This window comes from Spodoptera frugiperda, chromosome 10, assembly GCF_023101765.2.
Source record: "Spodoptera frugiperda isolate SF20-4 chromosome 10, AGI-APGP_CSIRO_Sfru_2.0, whole genome shotgun sequence".
In the NCBI taxonomy this organism is placed as follows: domain Eukaryota; kingdom Metazoa; phylum Arthropoda; class Insecta; order Lepidoptera; family Noctuidae; genus Spodoptera; species Spodoptera frugiperda.
In genome coordinates, this window is record NC_064221.1 from 1,152,328 (window position 1) to 1,172,368 (window position 20,041).

Genomic DNA, 20,041 nt, shown 5'->3' on the forward strand with positions numbered 1-20,041 from the left:
GTAGCAGTCTAGTCGATGGTATTTGTTTGGTTAGTTGATAAAAGTTTTGTCTGTTAAAGGCGATATGTTCAGAGCTTCTAATGGAATATACAAAATACATAATTATGTAGTTTATGCATCATGAGTGATATTGGGAATCAGGGGCACAGCTAGCCCCGTATCTACCGTATCAAGTATACGGCAACGTGAGTGCGTAGCGTGCTTTGGCGAGGCCCTGTATAAATAATAATTTGGCTGTCCAATTTTTTTCTCTTCAAAAAAAAAAGCAAAATTTTTTTTTTGAGGAGAGAAGAAGCTAATCCAATTTTTTTAATAGCAAAGAACTTTCTATCCATATTTGAAACCGAAAACCTGTACCAGACCAACGCACTGCCATCCATTCTACCAATAAGTCAGGTCCAACTTAAAGTTGGCATATTCCATTTCAACCCAGACTTGTATACATGGCTGCACATCAAGCTAAAATAACCAGTATAAACTGACCGCCGAATGTGCGGAAAGATCATATAAAGCTAGACCATGATAAACTGGTTATGTGTAACCAGTATAAACTGACCTTCGAATGTGCGGAAAGATAATACAAAGCGGGACCATGATAAACTGGTTTTGTATAGCTCGATGTGTACAATACTTAATTTCACGAGCAATTCTCGTTGACATTACTTGTGTCTGGTTGCCCAGACGATGGCATGCAATTTCTGCAGGTATCTAGGTTCAATTTCCAGTTACGACTGTAACCGTTTTCAGTAGTCTCCTGAGAATATCTTAACTGCTACGACCATATTAGATAAGTGGTCCATTTTATGATACGTTCGCTATTGGAATACGTTCAGTAGCTTTATATTGTTTTTCAATTGTTTCGTTTTGTTTTTGTTCAAAGGTAAACACGGTATTGGTACCGTAGATATTTTATATTGTGAATTTTATTATAACTTTCTTGAGACATACTAAATTAATTTTTATGTTATCGGCTTACACACGTAAAGAATCGTTTAAAGCCTAGAAGTAGCCTAACAGAGCCTGATAATTATGATCAGCATTCCGCGACATCCAAAGTCAATAGAGTAGAGGAGTAGAGTACTAGTCAAACAGTTACGTGAGTAAGTCGATAACATAATCATTAAGAAAGTTTCTGAACGTTTAAAAAAACTTTTAAACTTTTATGTATTAAAATTTAAAATCTAGGTCACTTGTTAATAGCTTTAGATGCTGAAGTACAAAACTTAATGGACAAGTAATAATATTTTATACCTAAATAAAACACGTTTATAGTTTTATGTCGATCGAAATCATTCTTAAAATTTTACCCCAAAAATACAGTCAAAATCTTAAAATCTTTTTTCTATAAATAAGCTCAAAATAGATGGTGCCTCAATCGAATAAAGTCCTATCAATTCAATTACTGTTCTAATATCACAATGTATCTACTTAAGCAAGTCACAAATCTAAAAACCCCAATCCTTCAAAAATACACCCTATAGCAATGGCTTCAAGGTCAAATATCTCTTACTCTAGCACTGACCTGGTTTGATGCAGGACATGCCACATGCCCCGTCACAGAGGCACTTCTTCTTTTTACTCTTGCAGTCCTCGTCCGAAGAACACTTGCGGAGACATTTTTGACCCTAGAAATAAAAGACAAGTGAGAATTTGAGACTCGAAAAAAATATTGTCTGACAGAAAGTTAAGGGCATTTTTTGAGGGCGGAAAATCAAAGACTACCGCCTTGGGTAAAACCAGAGGGAGTGTCAGACTCTTACTGACTAAAAACCACCCCGTTCCTTCTCTTGCTTTGAGCCGGAGTCCCGGTAACCTGTTACGTTGTCCACAGCTCCGAAGGTTAAGGTCCTTTTTTGAGGACGGAAAATCATCGTGAAGCGAGAGGATGTCTCAGACTCTTACTGACTAAAAATAACTGTTTTCCTGCTCCTTGACTACTCCGCAAGATCGTCCGCAGCTTTGAGGGTATAAGAATTTTATAATTGGAGATTCGGGGATTGATTGATCTTTTATCAAGTGCTTTATAAACATTACTTCTAAATTACTGAACACCTTACCAGCAAGGTAGCCTGTTCCTCATCTCTAGGGCAGTCTGCCGAAGGTGAGTTCCGAGGGTTCTTGTAGACCCTGCCGTCATCGTCAGCGTCAGCTCGGCTTTGCTGCGTGGTCTCATCCTCGTCGTCATCGTCATCAGCTGCCGTCGGGCTCGGCAGCGCTGATGCTGTAACAAAGAAATGAGTGGTCAATATTTATCTTTCAGTAGAAATAAAAGGTAAAAAACCTTTTGAGGGAGAAAAATCTACACCGCCCTGGACGAGGCGGGAGGGAGGGTCAGATTCTTACTGACTAAAACCGCCCTGTCCCCACTCCTACTCTTCGAGCCGGAGCCTCAGTCTCCTGCTAGGTAGTCCGCAGCTCAAGATAGAAACAGAAGGTATAGATTGGTTAAAATTACTTAGCATCTAATTACTGCTGACTAGAATATGTATGTGAAAAAACGTAGGCCGAACGTAACCCAGGGCATGAGTCTACCAACATTCACTGTTTCTTACATTAAAACCATTAAGCAAGTCTATCAGAAAGGCACATATTTACTTAACCACTTACTTAAATAGAAGCCAGTACAGTACACCCAAAAAACTTTGCACCTAATTAACAGGCTATCAGTCGATGGAACTTCCCAAACTTTTAATGAAGAACGTTACCGTTCTGTACAAATTAGGGATTCTGTTGAAACATCTATATATAGAAAGGAACGCTTAACACTCATACACGTGAATGAGCCATGTAATATTGTTGTGTAGGTGGCTCAAAGGGATGGTAATTAGTAATAACTCGAGGGGTACCACCTTAATATTTATATATGAATGTATGAGAATATTTTATTGTGAGTGAGGTTACCGGAGGCCGAATTACCCCCCTCCCCAATCTCCTCAATCTCCGAATTCCTAACCTTCAATTACAACGCACTTGTAAGGCTTCTGGTGTTTCGAGTGTTCATGGGCGGCGGTGATTACCATCAGGTGATCCGTCTGCCAGTTTACTTAACTGATTAAAAGAGAGCGATTACACAATTTAGTAGTAGTAGTAGTAGTCGCTTTGTTTCTAAGAATTTCCTCTTACTCCACGAAAACCCCTCTCTTTTCATGATGGAGATGAATAAGTACTTGTACAATATCGACTACCGTCGGCCACCGGTGACCGACGACGCTTAGTGGAGGATTTGCCTTCAACAATTTTCTTTCGGTAGTCAATGCTTTAATGTCCATGGTGTAGTACGTACAAACAAATGAAAAAATTCAAATCCGAAAGCATACACCCATAATATTATACAACCCGTATCAACTTAATTTTTTAACCAAATACCACACTGTGTGTGTCGTTACAAACATACAAGTTCACATACACACGCAACTCACACCCGAAACAACAATTTGTGGATCACACAGAGTTGTTCCGTGTGGGAATCAAACCTGCCAGTTAGCGCGCCAACCGTGCAGACAGTACATTCGAAGCTCTAAAAGACCTTTTATCCATAAAACATGTTCTCTACAACTAAGACAAGGCAGATATCAGTCTGATTACTGTAATTACCGTGGAAACCACATGTTGGGCTGGCTCGTAAATCTAATTAGTCAGAAATGTTCGTAATGACAAAGGGACGTTAATTATGTAATAAGGAGAAAGGACGACAGGACGACAGGACGACAGGGCGGATAATTGCTTTCTCACTTCTGTGGACATTTAGAAAGACGGTGTTATGACAGCTTTTGATATTTTACTGTGACATAAATGTGACGGTTTGATGTTGAAAAGGTAACAATAGTAATGACAAATTTGAGGTATAATAATTGTGTTTAAAAAGCTATTTTGGTGCTTCTAAAATTAAATTGCTTTGAATAATACAGACAGAATGATTTTTTTTTTAAACACTTGAAAATGAAACCTTTTATCCCTGAAGGAGTAGGCAGAGGTGTCCATTACGACACGTGTGTAGAAATAATATCGAAGATTCCGACACCAAAAAAGTTCGACTAATACTTTGTCCAACCCGAAAACCTGAACCGAATACCCCATACTCAGCAGCCTAAACTTTGCAACCACTCAACAAACGAGCCATTATTGTTATTTTCAGAAACTTTTGTTTACCTTCCAATCAACCTGAGGGACGTATAGTTTGGAGAAAGTCCCCTAAGATTAGCAACCAATTCCGGGATTGAGCAGCTAATTATTTATTTAACTGTGTAACAAGTTGTCCGGACTCCGGACTCCGGACTTCAGGCTCCTGGGACCGTCCCGGGATTACAAGCGCTCGATACTTTGCTGGTGTTCATTATAATGGGCCTTTTGTGATTAATGATGTTGTAATTTGTTAAGATACATTATATGTTATTCAAACAGCTATAAGTACAAGTGTAATTGTGCTTTTCCATCAGAAATGTGCTATGCTATGTTGCTGTGGATGCGTTTGACTTCCATTAATCATATTCATTGGTATACTTAGCTTAGCACTGATGTAAATGGACTCACCTAAGCTATATTTTAAATGGAAAGCTACGTGATATTTCTTTCCTACGAGACATCGCGTACTTGAGCTTCCTCGTACAGCATAGTATCAGTTGAAAAGGTCACATAGTTTCACAGTTTAGCTATGACATCTTCGTAACACAGCTATATAGCACATCTCTCGTGAAAAATTACCTTGTGCTTAAGCACAAGTATTAGATATTATTACGCATTTTTTTTTCAAGATTAACAATAACAGCTTAGCATCCATAGTAAAATCTGTGGCAGACAATAATATATATTAAATTCGATATATTTGTAAATGCCTTTCTTGGCAAACAGACATGATGATCTAGGGACACAAGTCCTAACTAAGTATTTAACACAACTAAAAGTAGAAACAGTAATCTTCTATTAGTCTCATATAAGAAAACAAAAGAAGTTTGTTTCTTATACAACTCATTTTCCACAAACATTCTTACATCAACATAACATTTTCCAAGACTGACGGAGCACATTTCTTATATATTACATTCCATTTACCGAGACAGAATGCCGGTAAACTATACTCGAACTCAACGCAAGAGTGCAAAACAAAGCAGGAATGTTTGTAATTAATCATATCAGCCACATTAGTCCCGATGACGTTTGTTACGGTCCACAGGACGTGTTTGGGTCAGCGGAGAGATTCGCGGACAGCGAGGCGAGTAAATGAAACAGTCGTTTGTGTTTACGCAATTTTGTTGTCGTTTAAAAAGTCATTTATTTCAGCGAGATCATTATCTGTATAAAGTTTTAAATTTGGGAGAGCTATGTTTCAGCACGAATGGGCCGGCTTGACTGGAGTGACACCACGGTGTAAGGGAGGTTACTGGAGGCCCAATTACCCCCTTCCCAGTCTTCCCAATCCCCAATTCCCGAACAACCACCCTTAAATTCCTAACCCCCAAAAGGCCGGCAACGTAGGTACTTGTAACGCCTCTGGTGTTTCGGGTGTCCATGGGCGACGGCAATTGCTTACCATCAGGTGATCCTTCTACTCGTTTACCATAAAACGAGTTTGTTTATTTATTTAAACGCGCTCATCTCCAGAACTACTGGTTCGGATTGTATTCGAATTTTGTGATCGATAGTCCAATTATCGAGGAATACCCACATAGGCTAATATCACGAAAAGTGTTTAGTTAAAGTTGCCAATTACAAGTAATACAAGTGTAATTATAAAATTATGGCTACAGCAACAAAACATACTATCATACAATTACTAGGAAAACCCGCTGGAAGTATACTATGTACATACAAACATACATATATCAATTTCATCGGCATTACAACCATAATATGACTTTCACACCATTTGTTACATGTAGACAATGTATGTATGAGTAATGACATACAGACAGACAGACAGGAAATTAAAACGTCACAAATTGTATGTTTTAACGCGATGACACTCGTTATGGATGATGAACAATGATTTTTGATGGAATACATTAATAAATCATTGATGGTTTGATTCCTGTGTCCATCATAGAGATTTTGACATTTTGGAAATTTCTATTACGGTATAGTTATACATATAGTTCACAAATTGAAATAGTACATATTAAGTTCGTCTGCACAACTATTTATTCGAATTGTGTAATCTATCTGTCTGTTTCGGCTAATCTCTGAAATGACTAGACTGATTTTGAAGGGACTTTTATTGGTAGCTGATGTATGTACAAAGGAGTAACTTAGGCTACATTTCTTTAAGAAAAATATTTTAGTATCCATAGCTTAGTATCAGTGGAATCGGTGATCATCTTCGTAGCATAAGCTACATACCACATCTCAGATGGAAAAACACCCTTAGTAAATAATATCTCCTGTTCACAAAACAACTAATGAGGCAGTGAAGTACTAATGTAAACGTTTCATAACACACACGTTAATAATTATAAAACAAAAGGAAACATAGTAAGGAATGAGGGAAGTATTCGCACAATTATATCATTCCAAAGAAATACTATAGTTGCACGAAATCATGAAAACATACATACAAACATAATCATTACGTTATTATGAAAATACTTCGATGAGTCATCAATATTAACAGCCTGTGATTATTCATGTGGCACTCATCGACTTTTCCATATTATAGACATTTTGCAGATTACACCCGTAGTTTAAAAATTTTACATTTCAAAATCAAAGTCAAAATATTTTTTATTATTATGTTTTTAAAACATAGCACCTAGCTTCACTGACAGACAGACTGAGGGACAATTCAATTTGACGCTTGCTTTGACTTTAACTTTGAAACCGTTGCCCCACATTAGGATTTTTTCCTGTGTGCGTTAACAAACATACAAGGTCATATACACATGACACCCAGACCCGATACAACAATTTGTAGATCACACAAAGAATCGCTTCGTGCGGGAATCGTAGGTTCACGTATGGAAGCAGTAAAATTATCAGAGTGCAACTGCAGGATAGTACCTAGGAGAGGTCACAAATAAGAATAACAGTCTGAGAAATTGAGTGAAAATCATCCAATTTCTCAGACTGACTAAAAACCACCCCGTTGCTACTTCTGTTTTTCGAGCCGAAGTCCCGGTAACCCGCTAGGTAGTCCGCAGTTCCGAATAAATATGTATTACATACATAATTATTTCTCTCATACATATATGAACAAGGGTAACATTATAAGTACGGTCAATGTCTTCGGCTAATTACATTTGTTCCTTATTATCTCAGTCATAAAGCTTAAAATAGGACCTTTATGGCCGCATGAAAGGGGATAACAGGAAGTAAGTACAGTAACAATAAAAATGAATGGATTAACGTGATGTAGAAAGTTTATCAGAAGCTGTAGATGTAGGTACATGCCATGTAACACTACATTTAAGAAGAAATTAATAATTTGAAAAGAATTTGTCCGATTAAGAATAGCATTTTCGCAATAGTAAAATACCGTATACCGTATGGGGAAACCTCTTAGGACTCAATTTAAACCATATATTTGTTTTCATCTGGGCTGACAATAATATAAAATAGGTCCAGTAGGTAAACAAAAAGTGCATTATTATTTTTGAGCTAATTCGAACACTCTTTACAAATATGAAATAAGGATATGCGGCGCGGCTGTTATAATAGCCGCGCCGTATATCCGTAATATTCCTAGGCAACATAAAGCTAAAGATCATACATAATTTAATACCTTGATTAATTTCATTATTTATTTTATAAGTTTCTTTTCTTTTATTTTCGTTAAAATATTTAGTTATAAATAGATACAAAACTATTAATATGCCATTCAATGATACTACATAAAAATATTTTCTAGTAAGTGCATTTAACATAAACATCACCGGACACCCAGAACGACAATTCAAAAACCACACAGGGAATCAAACACGCATTACATCGCGTGGCAGCCAATGACCACGCCACTATGCCAAGCTTGTGTGACGGTGCATGTAATAGCAGAATATATTACTTTTTTTTTTTTTTTACATTTAATGGGTCGACGTTTAGCCGCTATCTCACCTGATGGTAAGTGATGATGCGGCCTACGGTGGAGCACGTCTGCCCATAAGCAACCTATTCACTCGGGCCTTGAAGACACCCAAGTTATACCCATCAGGAAACACAGACTCCGGCAAGGAGTTCCACTTACAAGTCAGTTTGTATGTAAATAGGTAAACAACAAAATATGTGTTTGTATCGGAAACTGAACGAAGTGTAGTCGTGGCGGATGACGTGGCTTCATACTCCGTGGCACTCACGCGAGTTATAAGGTAGGGGGCTGAGAGGAGCGGAGAGGAAGCGGTAGCGATTTAAGTAAAGTTAGTTGTCTATCATTCTATTGTAACCATGAAAATATACTGTATAATGTGAGCAGAAACTTTAAATCTTTATTGGCATCAAACTACCTTTTCTGTAGTATAACTTTTCTATAATTTGTTCTCTCTTTTCTTTCTCGTTTTCTATAATCTCAATTAGTTTGAGAGCAAATTAAAGGTCGGAACAATATTAAAAAAAAATGTTAAAGCTTTATTGCAGAATGTTACAGTTCGGTCTTGGCAAAATTTTTGCCGTCTGGTAGGTGTTTACGACACCCAACGTAAAAGTATGGTTTATTAAAAGTACATTCTACTCTGTGGTCTCTATCATTTCAGGCGATAATTCCCGAAATGGTTTGGTTTATCTAAATGAAGTAAAAAAAACTTCTCCGCTACTCGCTCCGCTCATCACAGTCCTCTCCAGTCATTAGAGCGTTCACTTTTACCGGAACCAAACACGCGTTGGGTAAGCGGAAGATATATTCTTTCTAGCTGGGAAACTTAGGGTTATAGTACGTCTAGCTAGCTAGTAACTAACCTACTTGCTCAGTCAGCTGTGGTACTGAGCTCAGATCATTTCTCAATAGAGTGTAGATAGGAAATTATCTGTTTATTGATTAGTAATATATCGTTGATATATTTGGCTATAGCTAAATAATTTTGTTTTTACTTTTTCTGAGCTAGGTATAATTAATATGTACTTTCTAAGATAATTTGATGATGAAGTCTGACATGCATACATACATAACATCACGCCAGTCTCCCATAGGGGTAGGCAGAGACAATGGACCTCCAATTGCTACGATTCTTACATACCTCTTTCGCTTCATCAACAGTCATCAGTCTTTTCATACATGCTCGACGGTTAAGGGTACTTTTAATTTTGCCCTTCTTTAATATATCGTCAATCCGGTCCTGTCCATCTAGGGCGCCTTCTACCGACGGCCCCATTCATATTCGCATTCGATCGATCATCCATCTTTTCTACATGTCCAAACCATCGTAACATTCCCTAATGAAATGATGATTGACTATAATATAACCCAATTCACACCTTCCCTGTATAACGTGGGTGTTATATCTATAGTAATAGTAATATAGTAATTAGTAATCTTTATATATATAATTCTTCTGTAAGTGTGTATGTCACTGAACTTCTCTTAAACGACTGGACCGATTTTGATGAAATTTTTTGTGTATGTTCAAGGGGTTCTGACAATGGTTTAGATTCACAATTTTGTCCGCTGGACAATATGTTTTACATTGGATTCGACAAATTTTCAAATTAAAGACGTGTAGACAGGACAACGTCTGTCGGGTCCGCTAGTAATATTATAAAGCTGAAGAGTTTGTTTGTTTGATTGTTTGTTTGTTTGAACACGCTAATCTCCGGAACTACTGGTCCGAATTGAATAATTCTTTTTGTGTTGGATAGTGCATTTATCGAGGAAGGCTATAGGCTATAAAACATCACGCTATGACCAATAGGAGCCGAGCAGAGCGGGTGAAACCGCACAGAAGTAGCTAGTTATGTATATGACGCTATAGCTTCCCTAAAACAGCTCTAACACACGAGCTAAGCCGTAAATCAGATATTTATCACGTTACTCTAGCTAAGTCAACAGTCGACGTGTAGTTATCAACCACCAACTGGATGCAAGCCAAAACACATAACCGTTTGCTATAATCTATTATGCGCGTAAATAATGCTCTTATTCATGGCCATAGGCTGAATTAATTAGTCTACATTATGTAGTATTAATGTTAACTACGCCTTTTATTGCCTTGAAGGATATATAGGACTTGGAAGGTGAGTTTCGTATGTAATACGAGTATATCGTTGAAAGTATTTGTTTCCGTAAGTGTCTTTTTTTGAGGGGGCAAAATCATCCAATGTTTTCTCCCACCTTGGGTGAGGCGAGAGGAAGTGTCAGACTCTTACTGATTAAAAACCACTCCGTTCCTATTCCTGCTTTTCAAACCGGAGGTTCGGTATCCCGCTAGGTAGTCCGCAGCTCCAGGTCGGCGTCGGCCCTTCTGGGCCCCATCTGTGGTAGTCTGATGGCTCTATGAGGCGCAGAACGCGATGCTCTGCCCGAACCAGGGCTGGACGCGAGGGCATTTTTCTGAGGGCACGGTGGCGCTCAGCCTATTCAGGGCAGGCCGCTACCGTACCGTTCATCCGTAAGTGTCTAACGTTTTAAATTAGTCTACAAGACGAACATTAAAATAAAAATTAGTCATCTACCCAATTATCTCCTTCAACTTCTTAACACTATATCTAACATAAACACGGAATACAGAAACTTTCTGTATTCCATGAAAATAGGGGTAAAATACACATACTAGCCACATCGACGCGTGTGTGTTTTGACGCGCGGCGACAAAGTTTGTAGCCCCGAGTGGCTGGTATTAGGCACGCTCCTAATAGTAGGACAGACTACAACTTGCGTGTAGTACGCTCTTAATATTGTGGTTTGACTTTACATTGATAACGTAAAGTTAATTTGTGCGTTTAACCTCTTGTATATAAGACAATAGAAAACACATTGTGTCTCGTCTGGATCCGCGTTCCGGCACATGAAGGGTTAATACTCTTTCTGACTGCTAAGCGGAGTGCCAACATGTCGTTTTGATTTTAATTAAATTGCAATAAAAGAGGTAAATCTTTAGCAACATCGGAAGCCCAGAAACGATAGGTTCTGCTCGACCGAAGACCTAAAACCGTTACTATGTACAAGCCATGAAGCAAGTACGAAGAGGAACCAATCGACTTATATTATACTTGCCACTTCTGCGCGGTTTCACCCGCTCTGCCCGGTTCCTATTAATCGTAGCGTGATGATTTATAGCCTATAACCTTCCTCGATAAATGCGCTATCCAACACAAAAAGAATTATTCAAATCTGACCAGTAGTTCCTGAGATTAGCGCGTTCAAACAAACAAACAAACAAACTCTTCAGCTTTATAATATTAGTATAGATGTAACATTAGAATTTGGGTAATTGGCAACGTTTTTATGGAACGGGTCCGCTAGATGCAAAATAGAGAAGATCCAGAATACCTATGCAGTAGTTTAAAGTGTAAAGTAACCTGTAAAGTGTCACGGATTAAGTTAAGGTGAAATCCAGTTATGACATCTCTTTGTACATTGCTTCATGCCTACAACCACTCGCCTGATGAAACAAATTAATTTTCCTTTGTGCCAAACGAATACAGACAAACTTACACACACATATACACATACAGTACATACGTACATACATCTGTCTGTATTTTGACGGTAACTTACAAAACTTGGCTCGAGTTAAGTTTCAATTTTCTCAACTTGCTCGTACTTAATGAAACTTGTTGTTACTTTACACAACTTGTTCAGTTACAGTACACGCTGACATTTAATTATTTTCTCGATTGTTCTGCTGTTGCGCAGTGGTTAGACAGGTGACTGCTGAGTATGAGGTCCTAGATTCTGTTCTATTGGTATTGCTTAGAAGTCAATTATGAACACTACTGTGATGCTCCTTGTTGGACTAAGAGATTCCTAAACATAAAACATTGCAATGATTTCTATGCTTAGCCTACAGGTTCCGGAGCTGCGGACTACCTAGCGGGTTACCGGGGTTCCGGCTCGAAAAGTAGGAGTAGGAACGGGGTGGTTTTTGGTCAGTAAGAGTCTGACACTTAGTCTTGACTCCAAAAAGAAAATACCTACAGATTGGTGGAGACCGCAGTTTAAAAGGTGCAGGTTTTTCAGAAAGTGCGTGCGTTTACAGACATACAAGTTCACATACATCAGAGACCTAGACCCGAAACTACAATTTGTGCATTTGCGCCAACCGTGCAGTCATTTGCTCGATCTGTGTCAAGTGCACAGTCCACCGCGTACCAGCTATACCTAAGCATTCTTATTTATCTACAATCATCGTCGTATCGTCACGCCTTTTATCCCCGAAGGGGTAAGCAGTGGTGCACATTACGGCACATAATGCCACTGTACAATGTACACCGACTTTTATCTACTATCTACATAAATAATATTTTAACCCAACAATTTATTCTTACAAAATATTCTAGTGAATAAACTTGATAAAGTTGTAAGCCGCTTAAAATGTTTAAAAGTGAAGACCAAAGAAAGTTGTGAGTTTAAGCTATTGTTAGGGGTAGGCTTAGATTTCCCGGCCTCTCATTTACATACAGATTATTATGTAAAATATCTACAAGTATACATTTATTTAAACATTTTACAGGTACTCTGGTAGAAAGGACAGTTTTGAAGTGGTTTCGTGTTTATTGGTTTCAAGGCCTCACAGAAAACCGACATGAAACAACGATTGTGTTTCGTTGTGCAAGTGCGATAACCGAAGGCCTAATTATCTCCCTTCCCAATCCCTGATTTACCAACAACCCTTAAATTCCTAACCCCCAAAAGGCCGGCAACGCATTTGTAATGCCTGCTGTTTCGAATTTCCATGGGCGGCGACCGTTGCTTACCATCAGGTGATACGTCCGCTCGTTCACCGGCTTATACCATAAAAAAAAAACAAAAGCAATGAACCCGCGATCCCTTCTTCGGTAGTGATCTTTGTCACGACCTTTCAATCAAATGCTCAAGACGGTGTAGAAAAAAAGCGTCTTACACTACATATGACATTATTATTACATTGTCTTGTCATTTTACCGACTGATAGAACATTGGTATCGCGTGTATATACATACTTATGTAACACAATAGATATTATGTACTCAATACACTTTTCCCGTGACTCCGATCGTCGTTAAAATGTTATAAAGTTGTCGTAGAAATTTCAGGAAATCTTTTTGTTATAAATTGATATATTTTTTTGCAGGTATCTTGTTCTATTGTGTAATAAAATAGACATTAAGTTACCAGTGAAGTTTTGCCACGTTTTTGAGACAAAGCAGCATATAAATTGTTACAATCGTTTCGGTTTCGGTGGTGCTAACGCTTGCAACACTGCACGTAATGCCACTATACAATGTACACCCACTTTTCACCATTTGCGTTATAAGTCCCATGTAATAGGGGGTGAGCCTATTGCCATATACTGAACACAATTTCAGACTCCGTGCTACTACTAAGAAATTTTCGAAAAACCCCAAAAGGCTGGCAACGCACTTGTAACGCCTTTGGTGTTTCAAACGTCCATGGGCGGCAGCGATTGCTTACCATCAGGTGGCCCGTCTGCTTGTTCACCGGCTTATTCCATAAAAAGACATGTTTAACAAACCAACATACAAATCATGTTTATAACAAGTAATATGAACACGTAATATCGCAAGCACTACGTAAGAGTTTCTTTGAGAGCATATTACATACTTATTGTAGAAGACTTTAATTTCAACGTATGTATGTAATTATTTTTATATATGTATGTTTGTTGTACAGAAACATTCAATGTTTGCGTCTGTTAATAGAATGTCTGCCATTTTAAATTAATTCCCGTTATGAATAGCGATGAGTTTTTGGATTTGTTTGTTTGTTCCTTTACATATTTTATTATGTTCTGCGTGGTTGCAAGTTTAACTGCTGAATGTAGGGTTTTAGGTTGGGTATATATTAAATAGATTGAGGTTTTGAACTTGTGTGAAAGAAAATATGACAGTATTTTGTGAGGAATGGCATTATTAGGATTGGGGATTTGAGGGTGTAGGCCAAGAACTGGGGATCAGAAAAAGAAAAGCTTGTGATCAATTTTTGACACTAAAATTAAGTCGCCTCATTTTTCTTTAATATTATTTTATTTTTATCGTCAAAATATAGCGCGCAGGAGTTTTCACATGATCAGCTATTAGCAGCGAGTCATCGAAAGACTAGTAGATATTTTGGAACTTCACACGTGCGTGCTAATGAAATTTTGTTACTTTTTTTTTGTGATAAAAATAAAACTAAATTACACGGCTATCGTTGTGCCGATAGTCGTGTCGGCCAACGGGTTAATACCCAACAGCCTCGACAACCACCTTAGGAGGCTGGCGTTGGGCGAATGGATCAAGGGCCTGATGCAGAAGGCAGTACCTACTCCTGGAAACGGCACGTATTGTGAACAGGTTTCTGTCTCTAGAACCCTAACCATCGGTAGCTTGGACCATGCTCCTGCTACTGGTCAGCTCCTATTTTTATATTTTTAAATGTTATTTTGTTTTATATTTTTATAAGTAATGTTTAAAAATATAATTTTAGAGTGTTTTAAATAAATATATAAACTAATGAGTATACAAAACAAAGTTTCTTTGGGAACGTTGTTTGTAAACATGAGTACAATCACGGGTTTAAATATCGTTCACTAATTACCACTCACTGTACACCTCTTTGTGAAAATATATGCGTATCGTACATACCACTTCAAAAACAAGAATTATGAAGCTCACCATCGATTCACGTTTCCTCGATAATTACCTTCAGTATCGATTAGAGTAGAAGTTTGTTTCTGATGTGTCGGCTACAGCATTACGATACTAATCAATCATTGCCTACTTTGGAAGGCTTTTACTAAATATTTTCTCCTTTATACATTGAAACAGGTGTGTTTTGGGAGTACTTCACGCGTTTCATTTCTCTAAGGTGTCAGCAGAGATGGGTGATTGGGTATGAAGTGTGGAGCGCACTTTTCGCCAGTGATGTTATGAGTCAAGTGAAGAGTTGTGCTATAGATGTAGACTGGGTGTAATTCTCGACACTTTGTCATTATTGAGAAATACAAAACGTAACTAAATATAAATATTTTTTATTGGCCAAATCTCCACATTAAATTTTTATATGGCCCTGGACCTCATCCTGGGTCCTGGGGCTCAGGCCCTTACAGTCAGCAAAACGATACAATGCAAAAAACACCATTAATTTTAAAATTTTCCTGTAAAATATTTAATTTTAACCAGAAATCCAACTCAGCTACGTTTAAGACCATTCAATGCATTTTTTTTATTAAAAAAAAAAATAATTTGCAAACTATTTCAATAACTTATCTAACAAAAGTTTTAAAACAGGTAAATCCAATAACAAAACCGTTTACCCAACCTACCATTCACAAGCAATAGCAACCACATACCAACCAGTCACATTGGCACCACCAACAAACAACAACACCCAAAAATAAAACATTAAGCCAACCAACCAGAAAAACGATCAAAGTAAAAATGTCTCCGTACATATATCCAGAGAGAGGAATCTCCTCCACTGTTTCCGAGCTCCGCGGCGAGCTATTTGGGCCAAGGCCCGGGTTAAGGGGCTGCCCCAACAATAATGGCGTGGGAGTAGGGCTGCCATACATCCGGAATTTGCTGGTAACGTCAGAAAAAGTAAGTAGAAAATAGGGAGACATATGGAGAGTTTTTGTCTGTCTGGAATTCAGTATCATGTTGAAGAAAATGTATATTAAAATAGTTTTCTGAATGTGTAATGTTAGAATTGGTTTGCAAAATAATTGCGGACAAATACGCATAAATACATTATAATACAGAAAACGGTGCCGTGCAACGTGTCGCGGGTTCGTTTTCCACACGGAATAAACAACTCTTTGCGTGACCCACAGATTGTTGTTCCAGGTCTGGGTATTTGGGTGTCACACATGACAGTGACATTGTATAGTTGTACATTAATTAAAAATTAATAATTAAAAAAAAATGATTTTATTGCGGTTAAAAAAATCTAGAGATCAAACTAAACCTCCTCTTTCAAAGTTGGTTATTTTCAACATAATCAAAAACATTTTCCCGGAAGTTTAGATCGGGGAACCCTAAATGGAAGGAGGTGATTTACACAATGTGCCGAAATTGGGGGATGTCCCAACAATCAGTCGAGGGTACTTCTCTTAAGGTCAGGTCAGTGGAGGTCGGAGAGGCGTTTAGTGACCGTTTTCGGTGTATTTTTTATGTCGACAGAGATGTGAGCAGTTTATAGAGTGCGACAGTATTTTTTTGTCTTTTTAGACGGCGATTTTATTTCTTTCCCTGATCACAATTTTCGATTCATGTTTTTCAAATGTCTTTATTTAATTCAACAGTTGCAGCGGTAGACTTCGGCCCAGCAGGCATATGGGGCCCAATAGGGCTGATGTCTAATCCGGTACTGCGGACTACCTAGTGAATTTACCAGGGCTCAGGGCTTAAAAAGCAGGAGTAGGAACGGGGTGGTTTTTAGTCAGTCAGATTCTGACACTCCCTTTCATCTCTTGGGCGATTCCCCCTTAAAAAAGACAACCAATTAAAGTAACTGACTTTATACATAAGTAACACATTAATTTATTAAACACGAGTTAACAGCATTCATAAGATTTCCCCGCAGTACTATTCCTTAAAAGTCGTGTGATAACGACAGAGTAGTATTAAAATGTCCCACCATCCCTTCTCTTGCTCTGGGTATCATATATAAGTGCTATCGAACTAAAATCTGGGCAACAGCACGGGTATTGTCTGCTATTCACTGTTACACACATCAACAGCCTATTATTAGCCACTGCTGACCAAAGCCTCTCTTTTCACACGGAAAAGGTTTGAGCATTAATGTCTACGCTTGCTCAATGCGGGTTTCCTCACTATGTTTTCCTTCATCGTTTGTTAGTGGTGTCTGAGATATCTTATAAAGTATACGATACGATAAGCATGTACTCATAACTTGGAAAAAGTCACATTGGAATTTGCGTTGGTAGCTTTCGAACCCGCACCCTCATGCATGAGAAACGGGTCTTAAACATCATTCACTGTTAACTGTGTAATGTACCAATACCAGTCGATTTTATCGACACTTAGGTACATAGAAAACAGAATTTATACAATGAAAACACCAACAAGCCGATTACTACAAAACTCTAACTTCAACAAAGCAAAACTAAACTATCGTCATAATAATAAATATCATTGTAATTTATCCGGTAGAAAAACCGGCTTTATCCGGTAATACCCGGTTTTTATGACCGGTTCTCTATTGTGGCGATTATTTATGTAATGGCTCCCGTCGCTTAGGGAGCACTTTATTAAGCAACTATATAATATTGTTGGGTGACTCTTTAGGTTATAGTTTATAGATTATCTAGGTTCTATATCTGAGTAGGGCAAAATGTAAAGAATGATGATGATATGATAGATGGGTACAAGGTTATGGGTCCGATTTCTGAGCACCTAGCTTCACTGACGGACAGACTGACAGACTATTATTTATTTATTTATTTGTTGACGTTTCAAAAGTACCTAAGTATATGGTTTCATCATCATCATCATCATCAGCCGAGAGACGTCCACTGCTGAACAAAAATCTTTTTGGAATAAATGATTTGACTTTGACTTTGACTTTGAGTAGGGCAAAATGTGAAGAATGATGATGAATATGATAGATGGGAGTCTAAATAAGGCGCTGTAGTATTTGCCGTATATGTGTGGTTCACCATAAGAATGAATGAATGAGATTTATCGGAGGCCCAATTAAAAGGCCGGCTACGCACTTGTTCGTCTATTGGGAGTACTTTAATAGCAAAGTATCCTATTATCGACATCTTATATGGCAGTCAATCACTGGACTATAGGTCTCCTCTACATAGGAGAGATTTGCCATAATCTCTATATTTGGCATGTCAGGTTAGAGATCGTAGTTTAAAAAGTTCAGATTTACCTGCTACGAGTATTTAACTACAATTTCCATCACCAAATTACCTTCAAAACCGAAAATCGGGGCCAAGGCCATTCATACATCCATTTCAGCAACGCAGGCACTTCACCCACTTGCCTACTCATATACTGAGTAAAATACAGCCTCCTGTCAGCCAAATATTACGGCTCGCCATTAAAATTACGGCCGACCCTCTCTGCCTACCCCACATACGTAATAAAATGAAGCATCTCCGTTATCTCGTAGATATGATAGCAAAACCCTCAAAATTATGAGCCGAGGTGATAAATTGTGCCAAAAACGTTCTCCCCACTCCAATATAAACTTTATCTTGTGTTAGTAAAGTTGGTTTTCCAAGTGGTGGTGGTGAATTATTGATTATTGGGGGGTATGTCTAAGGAATTTTGCTAATGGTCGCCATTTTGGGGGTCTATACGTTGTTGCTCGTAGTTTAATGTGTTCGGGAACGTTTACACTGCTTTAATTACTTGTCTTGTCATTCGGAGTGTCGATTCGGAGGTTTAAAGTGACTTATCTCCAGTAAGTGTGGAGGGATTTTATGTTTTCTGGTTATGGTAATTGAGTTTGGTTTTTGATGTAGTGATTTGTGCGGATTTTGGTCTTTCGTGGAATGTTTTTGCATACTTTTAATAAGTAGTATTTAGAATGAAAGGCTAGACAATCGACTGCCGTGCAACGTGTAGTTCAATTCCCGCACGGAGCAACTCTTTGTGTTTGACACAAATTGTTGTTTTGAGTCTGGGTATGATATGTATGTAAAGTTACATGTTTGTAAACGCACACACGACACAGGAGAAAATTCTAGTGTAAGGCAACGTTTAAAAAAAGAGAAGTTGCTTTAAAATCTAAATAAAACGTATATTGTGATGATCCTTCAAAATGCTTCAAGCTACATTTTACAATCGATAACCATGAGTTTTAAAATCAATACGCAATACATGCCAAGACACTGAAGAATTCCTATTACATGGGACTTGTAACACAAATGGTGAAAAGTGTGCACCTCTGCCTTCGAGGATAAAATGCATGACGCTATATGTATGACATCTCTACCTATCTTTTCTATCTAAAACATTCCTGAAAATACACATCTAACAACAAAATCCGGTAACAAAATAGAGTGATAAAGTTGCTGAAACATATTTCATACAAATAGTCTTTCAGTTACAATGATATCTGAAAACGAACGACCTTTGAAAATAACATGTCACTTCTGAAAAAGATGTTGACACTGCTACAATGGTGCAAGGTTTGGGTTCGATATCTGTGTCGCACAGGTGTTATCATTATGTAGATAGAAGTTATAATAATTGTGAAGGTATTGATGTACTGACAACTGCCTCGTTGGTTGAGTAGTCGCAAGTGCGACTGCCGGACAAGGGGTTTCGGGTTCGATTCCCGATCCGGCAAAGTATTACTGGGCTTATTTCGGTTTTTCAAAAATTTCTCAGTAGTAGCACGGAGTCTGGAATTGCACCCAGTATATGGCAATAGGCTCACCCCCTATTACATGGGATTTATAACACAAATGGTGAAAAGTGGGTGTATATTGTATAACGGCATTACGTGCCGTAATGTGCACCTCTGCTTACCCCTTCGGGGATAAAAGGCGTGACGTGGCGTTGCGTTGAATATACATAACAGAATAGTTCCCACGCTCAAGCCATGTAACATAGCGAGCGAACTAAGGCGTATTGTCTAGTTCGAACCTAGTTTTTAGCAAACTTCCTAACTTGTGCAAGAGGTAGGAAACTGTATTGTTTAGTTATTAACCGAAGTAATTAACTGTGGAAGAATGATATCAAGTGATCTCGTTTAGTTTTTTTTAAAGTTATGATTATGTATGTCTTGTTTGGTAAAATGGGTTTTCTATGATTTCTGGCGCCTTGGGCGCGGTGAGAGTGAGTGTCAGACTCTTACTGACTAAAAAGTACCCCGTTCCTACTCCTACTCTTCGAGTCCCGGTAACCCGTTAGGCAGTCCGCAGTTCCGAGTCGGAAACAGTTCTACTGGGCCCCACCAAGGAAATTGGGAAAGGGGGTAATTGGACCTCCGGTAACCTTA

The 20,041-nt window shown here is 38.2% G+C and overlaps 1 protein-coding gene across 4 annotated transcripts in view; it reads right to left on the minus strand.

Moving 5' to 3' along the window:
* LOC118277568 (uncharacterized) overlaps positions 1-20,041 on the minus strand; it is a 129,813-nt gene that overhangs the window by 68,356 nt on the left and 41,416 nt on the right. For all 4 annotated transcript variants that reach the window (XM_050696121.1, XM_050696119.1, XM_050696120.1 and 1 more), the window contains exons 2-3: positions 2,058-2,221; positions 1,523-1,625 (exon numbers count right to left, since the gene is read on the minus strand). In XM_050696121.1, the coding sequence (XP_050552078.1) occupies positions 1,523-1,625; positions 2,058-2,221 (267 nt within the window). The remainder of the gene's footprint in view (positions 1-1,522; positions 1,626-2,057; positions 2,222-20,041) is intronic.